Source organism: Bufo bufo, chromosome 4 (genome assembly GCF_905171765.1).
Source record: "Bufo bufo chromosome 4, aBufBuf1.1, whole genome shotgun sequence".
Taxonomy (NCBI): domain Eukaryota; kingdom Metazoa; phylum Chordata; class Amphibia; order Anura; family Bufonidae; genus Bufo; species Bufo bufo.
In genome coordinates this window covers 372,273,766-372,296,452 of record NC_053392.1, presented here as the reverse complement: position 1 = coordinate 372,296,452, position 22,687 = coordinate 372,273,766, and the positions used below count along the sequence as shown (strand labels likewise).

Sequence of the window (22,687 nt, the reverse complement as noted above, 5' to 3'; positions counted from 1 at the left end):
GGGGGGATCTGTGGGTGACACTGTTATGGGGGGATCTGTGGGTGACACTGTTATGGGGGATCTGTGGGTGACACTGTTATAGGGGGATCTGTGGGTGACACTGTTATGGGGGGATCTGTGGGTGACACTGTTATGGGGGGATCTGTGGGTGACACTGTTATGGGGGGATCTGTGGGTGACACTGTTATGGGGGGATATGTGGGTGACACTGTTATGGGGGATCTGTGGGTGACACTGTTATGGGGGATCTGTGGGTGACACTGTTATGGGGGGATCTGTGGGTGACACTGTTATGGGGGATCTGTTGGTGACACTGTTATGGGGGATCTGTGGGTGACACTGTTATGGGGGGATCTGTGGGTGACACTGTTATGGGGGACCTGTGGGTGACACTGTTATGGGGGGATCTGTGGGTGACACTGGTATGGGGGGATCTGTGGGTGACACTTATGGGGGATCTGTGGGTGACACTTATGGGGGGATCTGTGGGTAACACTGTTATGGGGGATCTGTGGATGGCTCTTATTGGGGTCTATGGAGTGCACTGTTATGGGGATATGTGGATGACACTGTTATGGGGGGGTCTGTGGGTGACACATATATAGCATCTTATGCTATGTGTCATCCACAGATCCCCTCCATAACAGTGTCCCTGTAGTGTGAATGACCCCCAATACAGGGGGTGGGGGTCGCATCTGGTTTTATAATGACAGCGGGGCCCGTGCAGTGACTGTATTCTACTACACGGGCCCCGCTCACTGTATATAATCTTATCTATAATTGTAGGCATTGTCAATATATAAAAATTCAGGGTAATCAGCGCCTATATCACTTACAAGCGCTCAGTAGCAGAGAGGAGGGAGGAGGCAGGCCGGGAGGACGGGCGCTGGCAGCGTGAGTCACTACGTCATGCACCCACGCCGCCTGCTTCATTCATAAAGTGACGTAGTGGCTCACGCTGCCAGCTCCCGTCCTCCCGGCCTGCCTCCTCCCTCCTCTCTGCTACTGAGCGCTTGTAAGTAATACAGGTGCTGATTACCCTGAATTTTTATATATTAACAGTGCCCAAATAAGTGACATGTGCAGCGATTCTAAGAGCGACGCCTGTCATCTGCATGTCATACTGGCTTACAGTATTGTTTCACTACCACAGCAGACTCCCTATGCGTGTTACTGCAAGGCACAGTGTTCTACACCCCTATAAAGGCTCTCTGCAGCCAGGAAATAAATAAATTTGGATCAAACCGAATTTTTGGGGAAAATTTGGCAAATTGAGAAATTCTCTCATCTTTAGTGACGTGTGACAATCGTATTTTCCGGGGTATGTTCCTTCCATCAGAATAACACTGCTGTAGGGTCATGAAATTGTACTGTGATATTAAAACTATTGTATATCAAAACATTTTAAAGGATTAAACCATTTTCAGATTTGTAGACTTCAATAATGGAAAGTACCTTCAAAGCCCTAAACTAAATCTGTTAAATATGGACTCTAATCATTCCATCATTCAAGCTCTGCATGCCTCTTCATGTAGAACCCATTGTGATGCTTAAGCTGTAAGAAGTCTGTGTCTTTTTAACAAGAACCATGCAGGATGCATCCCTTGCCAGTCCACATCAGCGCCCAGACCTGGCAAAACTGTTGTTCTGTAATAGGTTTAGACTTCTTGCTCAGCCACATCCAGATGATTAAAGCTTTTGCAAATCCCTATTTAAAGAAATGTACTTACTGGGAGGATGGAGGAAGCTGTGGGTTACATTCATCCCTGTCTTGTAGTCTGAGCATTTTTGGCTGTTTGCCTCTGGGACTCTACCATCAGGTCGCAGACAGTCTGATAACGTAGGAGGAAGAAACGCTCCGTCTCCCTGATACAGGACAATCACAAAACCCAAATGTCATTTAATCCATATACTTCATTCATCAGGTAATGCTGGTTTTCTTGTCATGTTTCTAAATTCTTCCATTCTTAGTAATGATAAGAGACTGAAAAATGTTTGGTTTCTCATTGGAATATTACTAAATGTAATGTTTATGACTTCAGTGAGCCAACTGGAAAGTAAATGAAAGAGGGTTCTGTGCTATGAACTTAGTCACTCAGTCCTACAAGTGGACGTCAAACGTCAGGCAGACAATCGCCAGTCTCAGGCTGTAGCATGATGTAATTAGGTAGGGCACATCTCAAGATGTTTGCAGATTTGAACATGTTTGTGACAAGTGATTGATGAGATCACATTGCCCATTAGGGACGTGCTCATGGAATGCAACTAACATAACACTATGTATACCAGCTACTATGCTACCATACTAAAGATTACTGGGTAAAATAGAGTAAGAATATATTTTTGAGTATAATTTTATCATTCATTGTGCTTCCAATCTTCTGTATAGTAAGGTCCCTCATCATGGGCCAATTACTGGGAACAAATGTCCGTCAGATAACTGACCAGTGTAAAAGGTGCCACCGAGTCGGTGAAAGTATCATTGATGTGTACACCAGAAACAATGAATCCATATGGGGATGAGTGATCGCTCGTCCCCATATAAAAAAGATGGTTGCTGCATGTAAATGTAGCTTTCACCTCCTCTAACGTACCCGATAACTGCCTGTACAGTTGGCCTTTGTAAAGGAGCATTTTGATGTCACTGATAGAATATTATACCTATTTATTTAAAAGTTTTTTCCAAGTGATGCTTTATAGTTACAGTGACCCTCATTTACTATTGCAGGTGCACCTAAATTCTGCAACAACTTACACCAAAATTGGGACATTTTTGGAAGAATTAGGTGCATCTCATTTTAGACATGTTTATAAAGCAAGTAAGCCAAAAAGAGTAAGTAATCTATTGTGTCTTGCCTGCCATAAGGCATGGTTTAGCTGGAAAGGGGCATGACCAGTGGAAAGGGTGTGCAGCTTAAGATACACGATTTTACACCATAATTTTGACACAGTGAGGCAGATGTATTAACAGGTTTGTGCCTAGAATCTGGATGATAATGCACCAGTTTTGTTGGTGTACATGTTTTGGTTAATTTTTTATATTTTGTAGGGACAATTGTGTTAAACAATTTTGTAATATACTTTGTCAGGGAAAGATGTTATTTTGAACAAGAAAATAGGGCATAAAGAGTCTTCTTAGGAAAGATCTAAATGAGCATTGCTAAGGAGAGTCAGTCTTCAGGCTGAAGATGTCTGTGTGTAACAAGTCAGATAGGCAGGGAGATGGGCTGTAATAGGGTACATTGTCAGGGACTGGAGGCTGGAGGCCTCTCTGTTTCACACAGGCATCTTCAGTGCTCAGTAGAACTGAAAACTGAAGACAGACTCTCCTTTGTAATGCTTAGTTACAGCTTTGCTAAGAAGACTCTGATCCCTGTTTTCTAGTACAAAGAAACATATTTCACTGATAAAGTATATTAGAAAAACGTTTAACATCCCTGTCCATACACAATATTAAAAATAAACTGCAAGGACACTTACATGTTAAAGGGGTTATTTAAGATTTAGAAATTGAAACCTATCCTTAAGATAGGTCATGAACAGATTGGCTGGGGTCTGACCCCTGGCACCCCCACCAATCTGCTGTTGGAAGAGACCAGTGAGCATCACGGCCTCTTTGTAGGCCAGTAATGTCACATTCATCTGTAATGTGGCCTAGACACTGCCCTTTCAAGTTAATGAGACTGAGCTGCATTACCAACACAGCCACTATCTAATGGATGGCACTGTGCTTGGTAAGCTGTGAGTAGGCCGTGGCTTTTACTAAAGTGTCGGAGCCTCCTCAAACAGCTGATCAGCAGAGAGTCTGTTGTCGGACCCCTGCTGATCTTATATTGATGACCTATCCTGTGCAGAGGTCATCAATATTAGAATCTCTGAAAAAAACTTTTATTGCACATCAAATATCAACATGTGCACCAAAATGAACAGATGTTTGCACCTTGCTCATGGCGCCAAGTCATATACACAGAAATGAGACTTTTTCTTCTGTCCTTGTTTAAGTCAACTCTTTCTCTATTTCTCCATTTCTAGCCGAAGATATTTGGCACCAATTATTCCAGCTTCAGTCTTGTTCTGAGGTCACAAAATGTTTATGCCCGTTTGCTTAACAGTGATAACCAGTTGGGTTTCATAAATTTTTCATCTACGTTTCTTTGTTATATACACTTTATACTACAAGACTGTGGTTACACATAGTTTTTTTAGTGGCATTTTTCTGCACTTGCGTTTTTGCCATATTTTTTCAGGTAAGAACACCATCATCAGATGTTAGGTGAAGGTCTATGGGAAACATGAAACACAGGACAAGAATTTTTTTGCTCCTGGCATTTTTGTTAATTAGGTGTTGTTTATTGTCTTTCTTGCTTCTTTAAAAAAATAAAATAAAGCATGCTGAACCTCTTCATTTCCACATCTCTTTCACTATAGGGGAAAATAAACACCAGGGAAACAAAATGCAGTGTGCACTGTAGTAAAGGAGATGTAAAAAAAAAAGTCTGGAAAAAAATGTAAGCGCTACAGCATACTGTGTTTTTAAAAAGTAGTGAATAAAAAAAAAAAGCCACCTAATTAACAAAAACACCATGAGCTAAAAAACAATTGTGTGTCCTGAATTTCATATTTCCCATAGACCTTCAGCTAACAGCTGGATGCACCAAAAATGCAGATGCAAAAAGTGCAGCAAAAAAAACCAGCTGAATAAAGTTTTGAAATTTGGACAGCCCATCCCCTTCCCCGCCCACTTTTTCAGACCTGGAGTGAGCGGGGAAAAGTTGTAGATTGTGGCGCAACTAACCATTGCACCACCATCTGCGCCTGAAATACACCTAATATAGGTGTATTTCATATTAATAAATGACTCCCTAATTTGTACCACTATTAGTAAATCTGGGCCTGTATTCTGTTGCAAAGTCAACCAATAGATGGTATAAAGGTAGATATAATTGTCTAGCCATACACAAAATTATGTCCAGCATCTCAGTAAAGTAAATTTGGTGCATCTTTAGACTAAAGTAAAAAATCGTCCAGCATCTCAGAATCCATACATAACAAGTAGTTGCAAAAAGATCCAAACAATGTCTACGTGTTTCGGACAAGTTCCATGTCCTTACTCATGGCATGGATTCTGAGATGCTGGACTATTTTCTACTTTAGTTTTCCACATTTACAAGCAGAGTCTGAGCAGCGCAGATCCTGGGAGCACAAGGAAGGGTGAGCTGGCTGCAAACTTTATCTCTGCATCTTTTGCCTGTTACAGCTACCTATCTGCCCCAGTGTGTCTAGTAATCAGTCTGATGAGTTGGTCGGTATTAAAACATCATAAGAAGTGGTCCCCAGAACAGGCATGATCTAGAAAACTAATGTTGTAAATGACTGATCCTTATGACTAATACCCAGGGGCGTAGCTATAGGGGGTACAGAGGTAGCAGTCGCTACCGGGTCCAGGAGCCTGAGGGGGCCCAAAGACCGCTGTGACACCTATGAAGACACTGGTATTATAGAAAGTGCATACAGGTCACACCTCTGGCTGGAGGAAAGGGGTAAGGTCAAGAATTTGGTATGGGGAGGGGGTGCCGTTTCAATTTTTGCAGCTTGAAGGCTATGTGCTTCCCTGCCCCTGACCACAAAGCACTGAGGGAAGAAGGGCCCAAGCTGAAATCTTGCACCAGGGCCCATGTGCCTTTAGCTACAACCCTGCTAATATTCCAGTGAGATGGTTAGATACTTGTGTGATCAACTCTTCTCTGTATGCTGTATGATAATGGCTAATATTCTAAAATATTAATATTCTAAATATAGTCAGATGCATATATACCTGGTCAATACTTGTTGGCACATTTCATGTTAGCACTTACCTGCGGTTCTACAGTATAGGCACTCCAGAGAGGCATCAGTAAATTGTGACTATATCCGCTCACATAGCCTTCGTGGTTAAGGATGCAATAAGTGCTATTAACAATTAAATTTTTTGGCCTTCCATATGGCAAATTCTTTGCCTCTGACTGAGTTACTGAAAAATAGAGATACAATTATAGTCAGTACAGAGAAAAACATACATCCTTAAAAGGCAAAAGAGTTCTTATGTTACTCACTGCTTTCTTGAGTGAGGGTTAATCTTCTATTGACTTCTGCTTGATCAGCCTGATGTAATAAAATGAAATATTGACATTACTTTGGTGATCACCCATTAATGAATCAGACTAAGGACTCATTCAGACGGCCGTGTCCGTTGTCGTGGTCTGCAAACTGTGGATCCGCAAAACACGGATACTGCGTGCATTCCACATTTTGCGGAACGGAATGGACTGCCCTATGATAGAAATGCCTATTCTTGCCTGCAACTGTGGACAAGAATAGGACATGTCCTATCTTTTTTGTGGGGCCACGCAATGGAAGTTACGGGTGCGGACACCACACTGTGTGCTTTTCGCATCTTTTGTGGCCCCATTGAAATGAATGGGTCTGCATCCCTTCTCACAAAATTGTGGAACGGATGCGGACTCAAATATATGGGAGTGTGAATGGGCCCTAAAGCTAAGTTCACACTGCCATCAGAGGCTGACTCCGTGGGCTGTCCCAGCAGTCAAAGCTTTGTAATCTACATTAAAACTTGACAGGACCCATTGTAAATAAATGCAGTCTGTTGGGTGGTGGTGGTGGCCATCATGCGATAAATACAGTTGTAATTTCTCCCATCATTCAAAGTCTGATCTCCAAATCATATACATCAGCAAACTAAGGTTATCCTTTGTATAATGATCAATAATGTACCATTTCAAAAATTGCAGAACGCACACGGGGGCATCCATGTTTTGCGGATTCGCAATTTGCGGACCGCCAAACCAGACAAGTCTGCAGTTTTACCATCCTAATTTGCTGAATGCACTAGGTAGGGGCCAGGGAGGGCAGTGCAAACATGCCTTTTGTGGGTTTTATTATCAGGAGTAGTATGAATATGAAGATTTATTCTGCCAAGTTCTGCTACTGCAGCTGCACCGGAGGCCAAGCTTCACTATGACGTGGTCTCTGCATTGAACAGCTTCACAACCCCTTGCATCTGAGTGACAGCTGTAGCTTCAGCCACCACTCACATCAGAAGGAAGGGGCTGTGAAGATGCTCAATAGAGAGAACACTACGCAGTGAAGCACTAGCAGGAGCAATACCATGCCAACTAAAAGTTCATATTCACACTACACCTGATAATAAAAACGCCACAAAAAGTATCATTGTTGTTCTATCCCCAGCCCCTACCTAGCACTATCACCAGTTTAGCATTGTCAAACTGCTGACAGACTGCCTTTAATATGCTGTGTTCACATTTACTAGGTCCATGTAGGGCTTTCCCAAAACCAAATTTTAATTTCTCCATTGTATTTACTTATCATATATCCAAACCACAGTGATATGCCAGAGAAAAGTCAGACACTTGTTCAGAGTCCTGACGGCCCACTGCATAAATGGTTAAAGATGTCTTTACTCTATGTCAGGGGTCCGCAACCTTCGGCATTTTAGCTGTTATGAAACTACTTTTCCATGAAAGTTCTGAGAACAGTAGAGGAAGTACGCATGCTGGAAGTTGTACTTTGAAAACAGCTGGAGTGCCGGAGGTTGCCTACCCCTGCTCTATGTAATGCACTTAGTTTGCACTTGAGGTTGCAAATAGGATTAATTGGGCTTAGAGACAGATGCTAGGTGCTTTACCCTTCCCATAGGGAAAGGTTGAAACTGAGAGTGAGTGGCAGTTGAGATAGAGATAGGGAGAGAGAAGAAGACCAGAAACAGCCCTGAGCAATCATCAGCCAGCAAGGAAAATTGACAGAGCCTTATGCCAACCTCTGAGGAAGCAAGTGAGATACATAATGGATAATCAGCCATAGAGAGGAGGTGCATAATAAAAAGACTGTGGAGATCACCTGCAAAGGCTTTCTGACTCCATAGCACAATAGCACAAGTGCCAGATTCGGCAAATAACTGACAGGAATGGAGGAATTGACTATAATGGGATCCATTAGGTTTCCAGTCAGGAGAACATTTTTTAGTGGAGAAAAAAAGTCCTGCTTGCAGGACCTCTTACTCTACTATTTTCAACTAGTTCTGTGATGGAAGTACAGAACAAAGCTTCCGACGCAGGTGTGAAAGGATGTATTTGCACTTTGCCACCGTTTCCAGTAAAGAACTGTTTGCTTGTTTTACCTCAAACTGGCGTCTTCATTGGAACTGCAATACCACCACAAAGATGCTTAAAGGGGTACTTGCCAAAACCAAGGGCACCCCACTCGCCACCAGGCAGGAGACCTTAATATGCCCCCTCACCACAGCTGGCAGCATTGGAAAAGGACAAACACCACTGTGAGTAATTAACATCACTCACAGACCCTACTACCATACCTATCCTCTCTGTACAACACCTCCCATGTATTATTAGTTATCTACATAAAAATTAGCACATGAAGGATAAACCATGATCCATCTGTCATCTTCTGCCAGGGTTCACTTACCAGATCTGTGCAGTTGCAGCCTAAAGTAGAAGATGGCTGTGTGAATTCACAGGTTAATGGATCTGATTTATCTTGAGGAGGAGTTGGATTAAAAAAAGGTTCTTTAAGTAAATGGTTCAGGCTGCCGTGGGTTCCGTTATTTGGAGCTGGATGAATTTTTAACAAATCTGTTTAAGAGCAATAATGAAAGGTTAATGGCTTTCTATGAAATGTTTTGAGATGAATGTATGACTACTGGGGGGCAGACATGAGCAGTAACTGTATTCAATGGCTTCCAGGGCTGTAAAGGCTTCAGACATGTTTGCATCTTTTTTCTTTTTTTTTTATTTATACCCCCCAAAAGATGTATGATGTCATATGCTCCTGATGAAGGGGTCCTTTATACCCCGAAACGCGTAGAGCAAGATACCTTCACCCCACCCTGTGGTTTGAATAAAAGTCGATTGACAAGAAGCTCGACTGGACTGCTGTCATTCCGTGGGATCTTATAGGCGACCCAGGCGCAGGAGGTGATCCGGTGGGTGTTTTGAGTTTATCCCATCCGGTACCTCCTGGGTGAAGTGAGTGAAAATTGTTTTTAATATATACAGTATATCTAATATATTTTTTATAATATGACATCATAGCCACTACCTGAACCGGTGAGAATATATATGCTAGTAATTTGAATTTTAAATGCAAAAAAATTGAATTTTAATAATTTATCTAAAAAAGCAAATCACTTTTATTTTTTTTATATATTGCTGATCTAAAGGATGGTGGCGCCGTGTAAAGGGGTGAAAAACGTTTGTTTGCTCTACTTTCTGTGCCTATGGTAAATCCACCAGACTAGCCATCTGATGGTGGGGGGTTTCAGCCCCTCTGATGTCTAGTCTTGTGAATGACTTATTAAGCTGATTTGTGTCGAAAAAAATAATAATTTTAATAGATTGCTTAGACTACATGCACACGGCTGATAAACTATCCATTTTTAATGGACATTTTTTTCACTGCTGCCTTTCTGAGAAACGGACGATAAAAACGGACCCAGCCGGTCAGTGAAAAACAGACAAGATAGAACATGTTCTATTTATTTATGTTTGTTATTTACTGGCCATCAAAAAACTGCTGTGTGAATAACCCCATAGACTACCATTGGTCTTAAAACGGAAGTGTGAAAAAAAAAGTCCATCATATGTCGTGTGCAAATAGCCTTACAAGTCAAGTTGAAATATGCTTTTTTTTGTTTTTTTACACAAAGGATGCAAAGGTGTCCATAGCCTAGTCACCATTCCATACAGTTAAGTCATGGTGATCTTGCAGGCAAACCAGTATTTAACCACCAGACTTCCTCTGTAAGTGCACCTCCATGGTATAAGCATGGAGAGAAGCTGATGACTTTATAGAGACAAAAGGCACCCTGGGCTGACCTGTGATCAATTTTGTTGCATTTATTTTGTATTTTAATGTGCCTTCGATATGCAGCTATAGATATATATCCTTAAAATTTAAGCATATGCCAAAAACACAGTGCTAACTTACCACACATTAAGTTATAGAGTTCTATGTTTTCGAAAGCCTCTACTTCAACTTCCTTTTGAAATCCTGGACCATGTCCTATAAAGATTGCCTGAAACAATAATGTATAAGTGAGTATTATTCTCCACCCCATGTTAAAGTATACTACTAAAAAAGGATTGCAGCTGTAGACCAACAACGTACCCTTTCTGATGCCTCAGGCTCAGTGAAAAGAGTTGGCATACAGTGAGCATCTATTTGGTGGATCTTATTTTTAAATGAATGCTATAATAATTACACCCCTAGATTTGGACATATCTGCCATTGACTGCAATTCCAAAAATATATGCTTCAACATCGTGGTTTCCAGTGGTTTGCTCCTGATTTTCGATTTTGAACTGACACAAAATATGAACCAAATCTACTGTGTGAAAGTGGTTTTATGTCTGCATTCATATGGACAGTATTGCATAGTCAAAGTTAACATATGGCTCTTCGAAAATAATCGTAGGTATGTATTTCTCTATTATGGTGGTCACAGACTACCCATTGCAGCCTAAGGATAATGATGTATCACAAAGGGGAGAAGATTCCTCAACTTTCTGCAGGACCACTTTATGGGCCAGTTTGTAGAAGCCCCCACTAGGGGCAATGCTCTGTTGGATCTGGTAATTTTTAATGATGCAGAGCTTGTTGGAAATGTTACTGTTCGAGGAACACTAGGTAATAGTGACCACAACATAATCATATTCCCCCTGAACTATAAGAAGCAAACTCTGTCAGGCAGAGCAAAGGCACTGAATTAAAAAGGCTAATTTCCCTGGGTTGATGGCAGCATTTGAGGGGATAGACTGGTAGCACCTACTGTCACATAATACTGAGGATAAATGGGAGAGCTTTAAATCCACATTGAGTAATTGCACTAAAAATGTATTCCTTAAAGTAACAAGTATAAACGGCTAAAATTAAAACCCCCATGGCTTACAGCTACTGTAAAAAGGGCAATAAAAGACAAAAAAAAGGGCATTTAAAAATAGAAAATCTGAGGGGTCAGCTGTAGCGTTTCAAGATTACAAAGGGCTTGATAAAATCTGTAAAAAGGAGATAAAATTTGCAAAAATACAAAACGAACAGCAGGTGGCAAAAGAGAGCAAAACAAATCCCAAAAAATTCTTTAAGGATTCTGTCACCTCTTTTTCGGTTATAGAGCTGCGGACATGCACGGCTAGATCGCCGCTAGCATGTCCGCAATATACCGGTCCTATAGGGCTGTGTCCTTTTATTTTGTTAAAAAAAATATTTTTGAGATATGTAAATGAGCCTTGTAAGGTGCCCAAGGGGCTGTATGAACCTTCCTGGCGTGGCCCCCCTGTGAAGGAGCCCAGCACAGCTTATGTCCTCCAAATCTCCTCCTTTCGTCACAGTTAGATTGCCGTAATCTCGCGATGCGCGAGCTCGCACATGCACAGTTCCTTCCCTGAGGCGGATGCCAGCACAGGGAAGGAACACTATACCGGCACTGCGCATGCACAAGCTCGCACATCGTGAGATTACAGCAATCTAACTGTGACGAAAGGAGGAGATTCGGAGGATATAGGCGGTGCTGGGCTCCTTCACAGGCTGGCGTGGCTGGGCTCCAGGAAGGTTCGTACAGCCCCTTGGGCACCTTACAAGGCTCATTTACATATCTCTAAAATCATTTTTTAAACAAAATAAAATGACACAGCCCTATAGGACCGGTATATTGCGGACATGCTAGCGGCGATCTAGCCGTGCATGTCCGCAGCTCTATAACCTAAAACGAGGTGACAGAATCCCTTTAAATATAGAAATGCAAAAAACCTATGTCTGAGCAGGTAGGTCAACTAAATAATGGTAAAGGGGGGTAGTCACTGAAGATAAGGAAAAGGCAGGGTTACTAAATGTTTTTTTTAGCTCTGTATATACAAAAGAAGAGAAAGGAGCTGATATCTGTGGTGCTGGGGCTGTTAGTACATCCAGTAATATACTTACTTGGCTACCTGTAGATATGGTCCAAGACAAGTTAAATAGGGTAAATGTGAACAAGGCTCTGGGTGCTGATGGATTACACCCAAGAGTGCTTAAAGAGCTCAGTTCAGTCTTTGCTGTGCCCATGTTTATAATTTTTAAAGATTCTCTAAGTACTGGTACAGTGCCAAGTGACTGGCGCAAGGCAAACGTGGTGCCCATATTCAAAAAAGGATCAAGGTCCTTCACAGGTAATTATAGACCAGTTAGTTTAACTTCTGTTGCGGGAAAATAGTTTGAAGGACTCTTAAGGGACTACTGTATTTTTCGCCCTATAAGACACACCTGCCTATAAGACGTACCTAGGTTTTTGAGGAGGAAAATAAGAAAATAATAATAAGTTGAACCAAAAGGTGTGCTTTTGGTGGGCTTTGAACTAATGGTAGCCTGTGGATGGCACTGTTATGGGGGTCTGTGGATGGCACTGTTATGGGGACTGTGGATGGCACTGTTATGGGGGTCTGTGGATGGCACTGTTATGGGGGTCTGTGGATGGCACTGTTATGGGGGCATCTGTGGATGGCACTGTTATGGGGGGGATCTGTGGATGACAGATAAATAGCATCTTATGCTATTTGACATCCACAGATCCCCCCATAACAGTGTCAGCCACTGTGAATGACCCCCAATACAGGGGGTGGGGGCTGGCATCTACACTAGTTTTTAAATGGCAGCGGGGGCCCAGTGCAGTCATTGTATTCCATTGCACCGGGCCCCGCTCACTGTACTAATGGTATCTACTGTAACTGCAGGCATGCAATGGTTAACTATAGATATGTTTGATCCAGCACTGAGCAGCCTGTACTTACGATCATAGCAGGCTGGATGCTGGAGGCAGGAGGCTGGGCGGGCGGGCACTGGCAGCGTAACTTCCTACGTCACGTGCCTGCGCCGCCTGCTTCCTTCATAAAGTGGGCGGAGGAGGCACGTGACGTAGCAAGTCACGCTGCCAGTGCCCGCCTGCCCTGCCTCCTGCCTCCTGCCTCCAGCCTGCTATGATCGTAAGTACAGGCTGCTCAGTGTTGGATCGAACATATCTATAGTTAACCATTGCCTGCCTGCAGTTACAGTAGATAGCATTAGTACAGTGAGCGGGGCCCGGTGCAATAGAATACAGTGACTGCACCGGGCCTTGCTGCCATTACAAAACTAAAGGCCGGCCCCCAGCCCCCTCTCTCTCCTCGCTGATACACATGCCGGCCGCGCTGTGCAGCTTGCGGTCGGCGGTGTATCAGTGTAAAAATGGCAGTCTTCGCCCCATAAGACGCACTGCCATTTTCCTCCTACTTTGGGGGGGGGGGGGAGTGCAATTTATAGGGCGAAAAATACGGTATATACAGGAGTATGTGACTGTAAATAATATTATTATAAGTGATAACCAACATGGGTTTACCAAGAACAGAAGTTGTCAGACTAACCTGATTTGTTTTTATGAGGAGGTGAGTAGTAGCATGGACAGAGAAGCGGCTGTGGATGTAGTGTTTCTGGATTTTGCAAAGGTTTTTGATACTGTCCCTCATAGATGTTTAATAGGTAAAGTAAGGTCTATAGGCTTGGAAAGTATAGTTTGTAATTCGATTGAAAACTGGCTGAAGGACCATGTCCAGAGAGTTGTGGTCAATGATTCCTATTCAGAATGATCCTGGGTTATACGGTAAGTGGTGTACCCCAAGGTTCAGTGCTGGGTCCTCTATTATTTAATTTATTTATGATATCAAGGACGAGATTAATAGCACCATTTCTATTTTTGCAGATGATACTAAGCTATGTAGTACTGTACAGTCTATGGAAGATGTCCATATACTACAAGCTGACTTGAACACTCTGAGTGATTGGGCATCAACTTGGCAAATGAGGTGCAATGTGGATAAATGTAAAGTTCTGTATCTTGGTAATAATAATCTCTGTGCTTCATATGTCCTAGGTGATGTAACACTGGGAGAGTCACTTATAGAGAAAGATTTGGGTGTCCTTGTAGATGGTAGATTAAATTACAGCATACAATGTCAATCAGCTGCTTCTAAGGCCACCAGGATATTGTCATGCATTAAACGAGGCATTGACTCGCGGGGCAGGGATGTAATATTACCACCTTACAAAGCGTTGGTGCGGCCTTATCTGCAATATGCAATTCAGTTCTGGGCACCAGTCCATAGAAAGGACGTACTACAGCTGGAAAAAGTACAGAGGAGAGCGACTAAACTGATAAGGGGCATGGAGGGTCTTAGTTATGAGAAAGATTAAAAGAATTTAATTTATTTAGTCTTGATAAGAGACATCTAAGGCGAGACATGATTAATCTATACAAATATATAAATGGGCCATACAAAAAATACAGTAAAAAACTGTTCCATGTAAAATGCGCTCAAAAGACAAGGGGGGCACTGCCTCCGACTGGAGAAGAAAAAGTTCAGTCTCCAGAAGCGTCAAAGCTTCTTTACTGTAAGAACGGTGAATCTGTGGAATAGACTTCCTCAGGACGAGGTCACAGCAGTAACAATGGGACAGTTTTAAAAGGGTTTAGATGAATTCTTAAAAGTAAACAACATTAATGCTTATGAAAATGTGTAGAAATCTCAGTCTCAATTTCTTCGGGGATTCGCACCCCCACCTATCCCTTGGTTGAACTTGATGGACTTATGTCTTTTTTCAAACCGTATTAACTATGTAACTATGTAAGGTTATGTCTTTATTGTTGCGTAAGTATTATATCAATGATATTAGCTAAGGCCATGAGCACAGAAATCGTATTAAGCTAGGTTCCCAACTTCACCAGGCATCATTAGGGGCCTCCATCACAGATTCTGTTAAAAGGGTTTTCGGGCTTTTAATATGATGACTATCCTCAGGATAGGTCTTCAATACCAGATCGGCAGGGGTCCGACACTGTCAGCAATATTAAAAGCCCGGTGAACCCCTTTAAAAAAAGCAGGCCAATATAGCGCATTATGCTGTGATATTTTCTCCTGCAAAATGTAAGGCTCCTTGGTGGAAAAACAATAGACCCATTATAGTCAAAGGGGTCTGTCACGCGACTTTTGTGTCTGTCATGTGACAAAGCCTGTGCTCCAGTTTTTTTTCTTTTCCATTTTTTCTGTTCCTAGAATGGACAGAAAATGGAACAAAATATGGCACATATATGAATGTAGCCTTTATTGTAGATTTTGGAAGGAACCTGTCACCAGCAATTTCACTCACTGAATATAATGATACCTTTCACTTAGCAATCTATTGCTTCATTCTGGAGAAAAAGTACTTGTAATCAATATGCAAATCTGTATGCAACGATGCAAAATTTTTATGTAAGTGCAACAAAAAAATTGCAAAGACCCTATTCTGTAACTTTCGGAAGTCAGAATTTTGGAGTGCAGAGCGCGATAAATTCAACCTAACAAACAGTATATGAGAAGTTGAAGAATTTTAAAATTTTTAAAGTGGTTTATAGTCACATAAAACAGGGAAAACACTTAAGAAAATTACCAACAATTACACAAACAATATTAACCAAAGGAATTGTAAGGTAAAGGGGTTCTCTCACTTCAGCAAATGCATTTATCATGTAGAGAAAGTTGATACAAGGCACTTACTAATGTATTGTGATTGTCCATATTTCCTCCTTTGCTTTCCATCACATTATATACTGCTCGTTTCCATGGTTACGACCAGGGGTGGGATTCAGATTTTTAACAGGTTCCCTTGTCAATGGCAGACATGCGGCATCACAACACATGTTTACATATACATACACCATATATATGCAACACACAGATAAATACACCATATATACATTACACACACATACTGCCCAACTAAGGAGCTAAACTATCAGTGGCGTGCAAAGCAATGGAAGCGAACATCTCCAGCTGCCCTGCCGCCGCCAGAGCACCGGATCGGGACTCAGCTGGTAACACGGTTCTTGATCCAGTTGTAATTTTAACAACCGGATCTGGAGAACTGGAGGGACTGGCTGAATTCCATGACTGCTTACGTCCACCCTGCAATCCGGCACCAGTGGCCGTGCTTGCACACTAAAGAAAATAGCTCTGGCCACTCTGGTGGGCCGGGACAATAGGAGCACACACAGGCTGACGCGTTTTCCTATAAAGTTCATTCACGGCCACCGATGTTGGATTGAAGGGTGGTTGTAACCATGGAAATGAGCAGTGTATAATGTAACAGAAAAATTAGTCTAGCCAGCAAAGGAGACAATATGAGCAATCACAATACATTAGTAAGCGCCTTGTATTAACTTTCTCTACATGGTAAATGCCATTTGCTGAGGTGAGACAACCCCTTTAATGATCACTGTCATATCTAATGGCGGGTTTACACGGCCCGATTGTTGGGCAGAAACTCGGGGACGAACATTCCTGTGAAGGCTCATTCCCGACAATCTGCAGATCTAAAGGTGCAGCCAATCAGCCAAAGAACAAGCGCAACGCTCATTTATCGGGTGAAACTGTCATTCATGCAGGCAAGTAAATCATAATTTCTGGGCAGCAGATCGTACAGTTTAAACAGCAATCTGCTGACCAGAAACAATGCAGCTGTATGAGGATGAGCAATCGTAGTAGCAATCCCTCGTCCTCATACAGTGGAGGTGATCGCTGCATGTAAATTCAATGCTTCATCCTCACTGAACGAGCTGCAGTTGTCGGGAAGGCTGCTCCTCTGGCCGTGTAAACCCACCATGAAAGTAGTACGATACTGTAACTGATCCACAAGTAGCTATTGGACGGTACCTCCATGCTTTGAACTCGTTATCATAGCCATGGTTGCCACCTCCACAAAAGGTATAACTATTGTCCCTGTTAAAAGAAATAAATCAACAACATATAGTTACTACTGTTATTTATGCTTGTCAGACACTTCAAGTCTCATTGTTTATGAGGATCCAAGCCGTCATCTCTCCTGACATGTCCATTTAGTAAATTAGTATTAGTATTGACTATGAAATATTGATTCTGAATCCACCTTTCTTAGAATCTGCGCTGTGTGATTCTTCTATTAGGCTATGGTACATGCCGACAAGTTTAAAAGGGAACCTGTCACCTAAAAAACGCCTCCCAAACGCCAGCATTACCTTAAGGTAGCCAGCAGTATGTTCCTAAAGATCCTTTTCTTCCTCTGGCCAGATTCACCAAAATCTTGGAAAAACAAACTTTAATCCCGCGGTATGTAACAGCAGAGTTTGAAGTCAAGGGGGCAGCGGTCTCCTCGCTTCAAGTCAAGATAACCACACACCCTTTCCATGCCCCTTCGCTTTGATTGACAGCGATAGCTGTGTGAGTGTGCGTCAGACGTTCACAGTGCGCGGCTGTCAGAGGTGAAGGGCAGGGAAAGGGGGCGTGGTTATCTTGACTTGAAGCGAGGAGGCCGCTGCCCCCTTGACTTCAACTTGCTGTTACATAGCGCATGCAGGGATTAAAGTTTGTTTTTCAAGATTTTGGTGCATCTGGCCGGAGGAAGAAAAGGATCTTTAGGAACCTACTGCTGGCTACTTTAAGGTAATGCTGGTGGCTTGGGAGGCGTTTTTTTAGGTGGACAGGTTCCCTTTAAGAAAAGTCGCACAACCAAAAACATTGGTGTGACTAGAAATTAGTGAATAATTGTCAAAAGGGAGTTGCAACTCCCCTTTGTTTATGGGATGTGACCATACATTTGCTGAAACTAACCAATTGGTGGCTAAATTGTAGAAATACAGGCATTTACTAAAACAGCCATGTCAGAGTGGCGAAGATCTAATATTGAAAAAGTGCACGTGCTTTTCACTACATTGATTAAGGGGTTTTAGATATTTTGAACACTATATGCCCCATCTGACCGGACTTAGCAAAAGGAGTGTGGCTTAAAAATTTGCCATCATGCACAAAACACTGGTGATTTTGTACATTCACTAAGCCAAAACATAGGTGGTGTAACGTTAGTCTAAATATGTGCCAGATTTATCATCCAGCATCGGCCACTATGATAAATCTGCTGCAGTTTAAAATGGTCTTAAATTTGCATTCTCAATATTAGACAAAGGGGCAGAATTAATATCTTAGAGTTTTTTAAATTTGAAGCCAAGCTGTTTCGTTCCAATTCCTGGCTCTCTTCTGAGGTTTTCCAGTCAGTCTGTAAACTTCTGGACAGACAAAGTCACGTTTGCATCTTGCAGTGAGGTGAGGCGAGGGTCTCGCTGGGGACACTTCCCCATTCCCCGGTAGGGACGCGTACCACTGACCGTCCACACTGCTTTGTATCTACAAAGAGAAACTCTCTGCTAAAATAAAACCTTCTGACTTCAATAAGCCCCTGACGAGCTCCATTTTTAATGGAACGAAACATGGCATGTAGGGCTATACAGTAAGGGATTTACAGGGAACAGGCCCCATTTTGGGACAGGTTCCGTATGGGGTCGCCCTGTCGGGCGGGTGCTCCGTGTCGTTGAGGCAGGTCTATGAGGATAGCCCCTAACCATCCATATAGGGAGGGCTCTAGACCAGGCATTACAGGAGTGTCCAGACCAACAGAAGCATTTTGGTCACCAGTGCCTGTTATCACACCGGAGCACTGACACCACCCACCGTCTATTGGTCGTGTGTCTACAGGACGGGGTAAGATCCACCCACTATTACTCTTACCACGCCGGCTCTAGACGGTGGCAATATTTGTGTTTATATGTATGTATGTTATTTTGTCCTTTTGTCTCACTGCAACCACCAATGCTTTTAGTGAAATTATAGTAAAAGTTATATTTTATACATACTCAGTCCACATGTGGGTAAATAAGTTTATTAGAGGTGTGACATATCTCTGCACATACATACCTGGTGCATGGAGATATATTTTTGTATATAAACATCTGACCTGACCAGCCTCATAACCCACCAATACCATCCTCTGATACATAGATCAATGAGTATATAGGCCTTAAAAAGTAAATACTTATTTCCATCATATTCTACTGCACCTTACAACAAGCCACTGTCTGTCCACGTAGAGGTGAACTTTATCAATGCGAATATGGTTGGCATAATGAAATCGTTTAGGCAGGTGATGCTTCATGTAAGGCTTAAAATGCTGAGTTGGCTTCGACACTGCAAGCAAGTTTAACACAAAATTCATTATAGCAATACAAAGTATTATAAGGTAACATTTTTCGGAGTACTGCTGACACAACAATTTCAACTATCAGAAAATCTAAAGCTTTATTCTCGCTGTGCAAACTACTGGTACTTGATGGAAACCCTGACAGACCCAATTATAAGGCATTCATGGGAATCCATCTTTAGACAGATCCGCCATAGCTCCATCATGAACAGAAAATACGAGGCCTGTGTATTCAGAGGTTTAGAAATCTTTTACGGCCAGGTTGTCACATCGCGCAAGAAACTTGGATATGGGGCATGACTCAAACTAAAACTTCAGGTTGTAGGGGGGTTGTTAATACGGTACACATAGAAGGGGCTTCAAGTGTCAAATGTGCAGGCACCCTTAGGGTAGTTTCACACAAAGAGGGACATTTATCAAGAGCTGCTTTCAGACAACCATATTAGGGAGGCTTTTTTGTGCCTATATTATGAACACACCAGATATCTACAAGTCATGCACCTTTGGGCTTCTATGGTTCTCTAACTCTGGTCTGAATGACTATGGGTAGTCCAGGTGTTACATCTGTATAAGGGCACACAAAAGTACCCTTAAGATGGTTGTCTGAAAGCGGGAAAAGAAATTTCATTATACTGAATTTTTCAGCCTTTGGATTTGCAGAAATTGCGAGTTTGCCAGCTCGGTACTAATAAAAATATTGTGACATCTTGTGGCAATTTCTGGTACTACAACAAGAACTTTCAGCTTACGAGCTTTCTTTTAACGTGACCCAAATCGGTGTGAACATACTTACAGTAAGGTTCTTCACAACTCCGTCCGAATCAACTGTTCAAAATATCAGAAAAGCAGCTGTTACTGGGTAGCCCATGAAAACACCTTTAACAGTTCAAATTTTAGCATTTTAACACAGCACACAGTGAAATCAGAGGCGTAAATTGATCAGAGAGAGTCCCATAGCAAAAAAATGAAAATTGGGCATTGTTACACACCATCACAAATGTATATCTAGGGTATGAAGACTCGGTACAAAGCATGGGTCTTTGGAAGATCTAAGGCCATGTTTCTGAGGTTCCTTATTTGGGGAGGAAATAAGCTGTTTGCCAGAGATGCTAAGAGAAGCGACTCGTATCTGAAGGGGTTCACTCTTATGATAATAATACTTTGCTCTACAGGAGTTGACTGACAGTGTTCTCAACCCCGGGACATTAAAGGTCTAAGCCCTTTACAATCACAATAGCCATAATACATTTGGTTTGGGAGTATAGATTGCACTTGAGGAGCAGTTATGACAATTTCTACAGACTTTTTAGCTTTAAGGAGCACTTTAAAATAAATTAGGGAGCTGCGGGTCCCCTGTGGACATGTGCACTTGGATGCATTGGCAAAATAGTCAGTTTGCCTCTTCTATTGTAATACATATCAGTATTCAAATATAAAAAAAGGAGAACAAAAAAGGGCACTTCAGTAGGTGAGATTTCCTAATCAAAATGTGCCGTCATTCAGGTGTAATTAGCATCTGATGCTTTGCGCCACATTTATATGTGCTTTAGACACTTTTCTTGATTCATCTGATGAGTGAGTTTTATTGGAATGGGATATGGCCTAATGGAAAGGGGGCATGGTTTAAGGTGCAAAAATGTACAGTTTATGCACTCAAAAAATGTGTCAACATTTTGGCGCACAATTCTGGTGTAAAGTAAGCCAACTAGACAGTTTACCATCCAGGACTCTGATTAATCTGGCAGTTTTAGACTGTCTAATCTAAATTTGTGCTGTACAAATTAGATTAGTAGGGTCACTTGTTCTGTGGTCTACTTTAGAAACATTACATAAGGATCTGGTTTACAATGAGTAATAGCTTTATTTTCCTGTCCAATCATTTTACATCTCTATGATGCTAATAGTTCTAAGAAGGTCGTAGGAGTTCAACATGAGGCGGAGGTGTTAAGAAATGGTGACATTGCCAAATTACTGGGTGTGTTCCTGGCTCAGAGATCTGGTCGTGGGATGCAGGAAACTAGTCATATGTACGTATGTCAGACAGGAGTTTGGCTAATTTCCAGAATACACGTTTAGTGTATATAAGAAGTATGTTTAGGACTTGCTCATATCCACCCTGTGGATTCCATTTTTAATGGAATCCCTGATGTTGTGCTGGGATCTGATACACGAGGAATCCAAACAGCATCTGATAGACCCCACTCTCATCTTGACTGCAAGACTATATGCGGCATACCGTGCTATTTTTGCAGTCAAAAGTGATGGAAATCTTGATGAAAAGCACAATTGCTGTGTCAACAGAGCCTAAAATTGGTTTCTCTGTTCCCAATCTGGTAACCCAGCATCAGCATTTCTCCTCGTCATTGGCTACTCTGTATTTACTGGATATGTTTTCCTCTGAAGTTTTTTTTCTAAGTGCTGGAATTAGGCCACCTAACCTGGAGGAATATTGAATCTCCTTTTTCCAAATTTTTACAAAAAAGTAAAACAATTTCTTTGCCTCATCAATTCATTAGTGCCTCTCCACTGTGGCATAGCTTGTAGATTGTAAGCCCTCGCAGCAGGTTACTCTCCTTTATACCGGTCCCTGTTAATAAGATCCTATTCATGGCACTTGTTTTGTTGTATATTATGTATGTACACCCCATTTAGATCTACAGCGCCTTGATATTAACCCCTATGTGTTACTTTATGTGGTGATAACTTTGCAACCAATTCTGAGAATTTTTTCTTCTGACACATTGTACTTCGTAGTTAGCAGTAAATTTGGATCAATATTTTTTTCCTTTACTTATAAAAACTGAAATTTTCCCAAATTTGTTTTTTTTTCTACTTTTAAGACAAATAGCAATTAGGGATGAGCAAATTTGAAATGCATTATGGTCAGTGCAGGATTTTAGGTGCCGTGTTGCATGTAAAAAAAAATTCCTGATGTCCCCAGACTGTAAAAAAAAAATAAAAAAAATATGAGATGACCCAGTTTTGGAAACTGCACCCATGTACTAACACTAAACTAGTCGAAGATGGGCTTAAGTTTGAACAGGCGGTCAAATGTTGGGTGCAATAAATGGCGGGAACAGGATTTGGAGAAATTGTCTGATATGTTTTTCTGAAATTGTCATTCAAAAAACTCTGTGAATCTAGCCTGATACTATCTCTTCCACCTATCCTATATGCAGCCTTGAGAAAACTATCTTATGCAATGGTAACAGATTATGCTTACTCTTGTAAATGTATTTATGAACTGCCAAAGTTTCCTGTAAAACTGTTCGATTTTTACACCTAGAGACGGCTTTATCATTGCAGTTTCACCACAACCTTATATTGCACTGTACCACAAGGAATCTCTGCCTTGCTTCCAAAAACCCATCAACACCACGGGGATCCCAGCTGCCACCAGGCAGGAGACCTCAAATGAGGGTGTGCCCCTGAGGGGAATAAAAGGGTGTGCCCCTACATCCACTGCACAGCCCTGGGAGCGCCAGAGTGAGGACTGCCACCGTGAGTACTACTATAACAACCATCATGCCACTACTATCACTCCTGT

The 22,687-nt window shown here is 41.9% G+C and overlaps 1 protein-coding gene across 1 annotated transcript in view; it reads right to left on the bottom strand.

Annotated features, from left to right (window-relative positions):
* The window catches only part of ENPP3 (ectonucleotide pyrophosphatase/phosphodiesterase 3), a 140,642-nt gene that overhangs the window by 34,789 nt on the left and 83,166 nt on the right, over window positions 1–22,687 (bottom strand). The window contains 9 exon segments of the mRNA XM_040430090.1: window positions 1,731–1,866; window positions 5,856–6,010; window positions 6,093–6,141; window positions 8,500–8,666; window positions 10,021–10,108; window positions 13,861–13,869; window positions 16,796–16,853; window positions 19,001–19,127; window positions 19,930–19,965. Of these exon segments, the coding sequence (XP_040286024.1) occupies window positions 1,731–1,866; window positions 5,856–6,010; window positions 6,093–6,141; window positions 8,500–8,666; window positions 10,021–10,108; window positions 13,861–13,869; window positions 16,796–16,853; window positions 19,001–19,127; window positions 19,930–19,965 (825 nt within the window).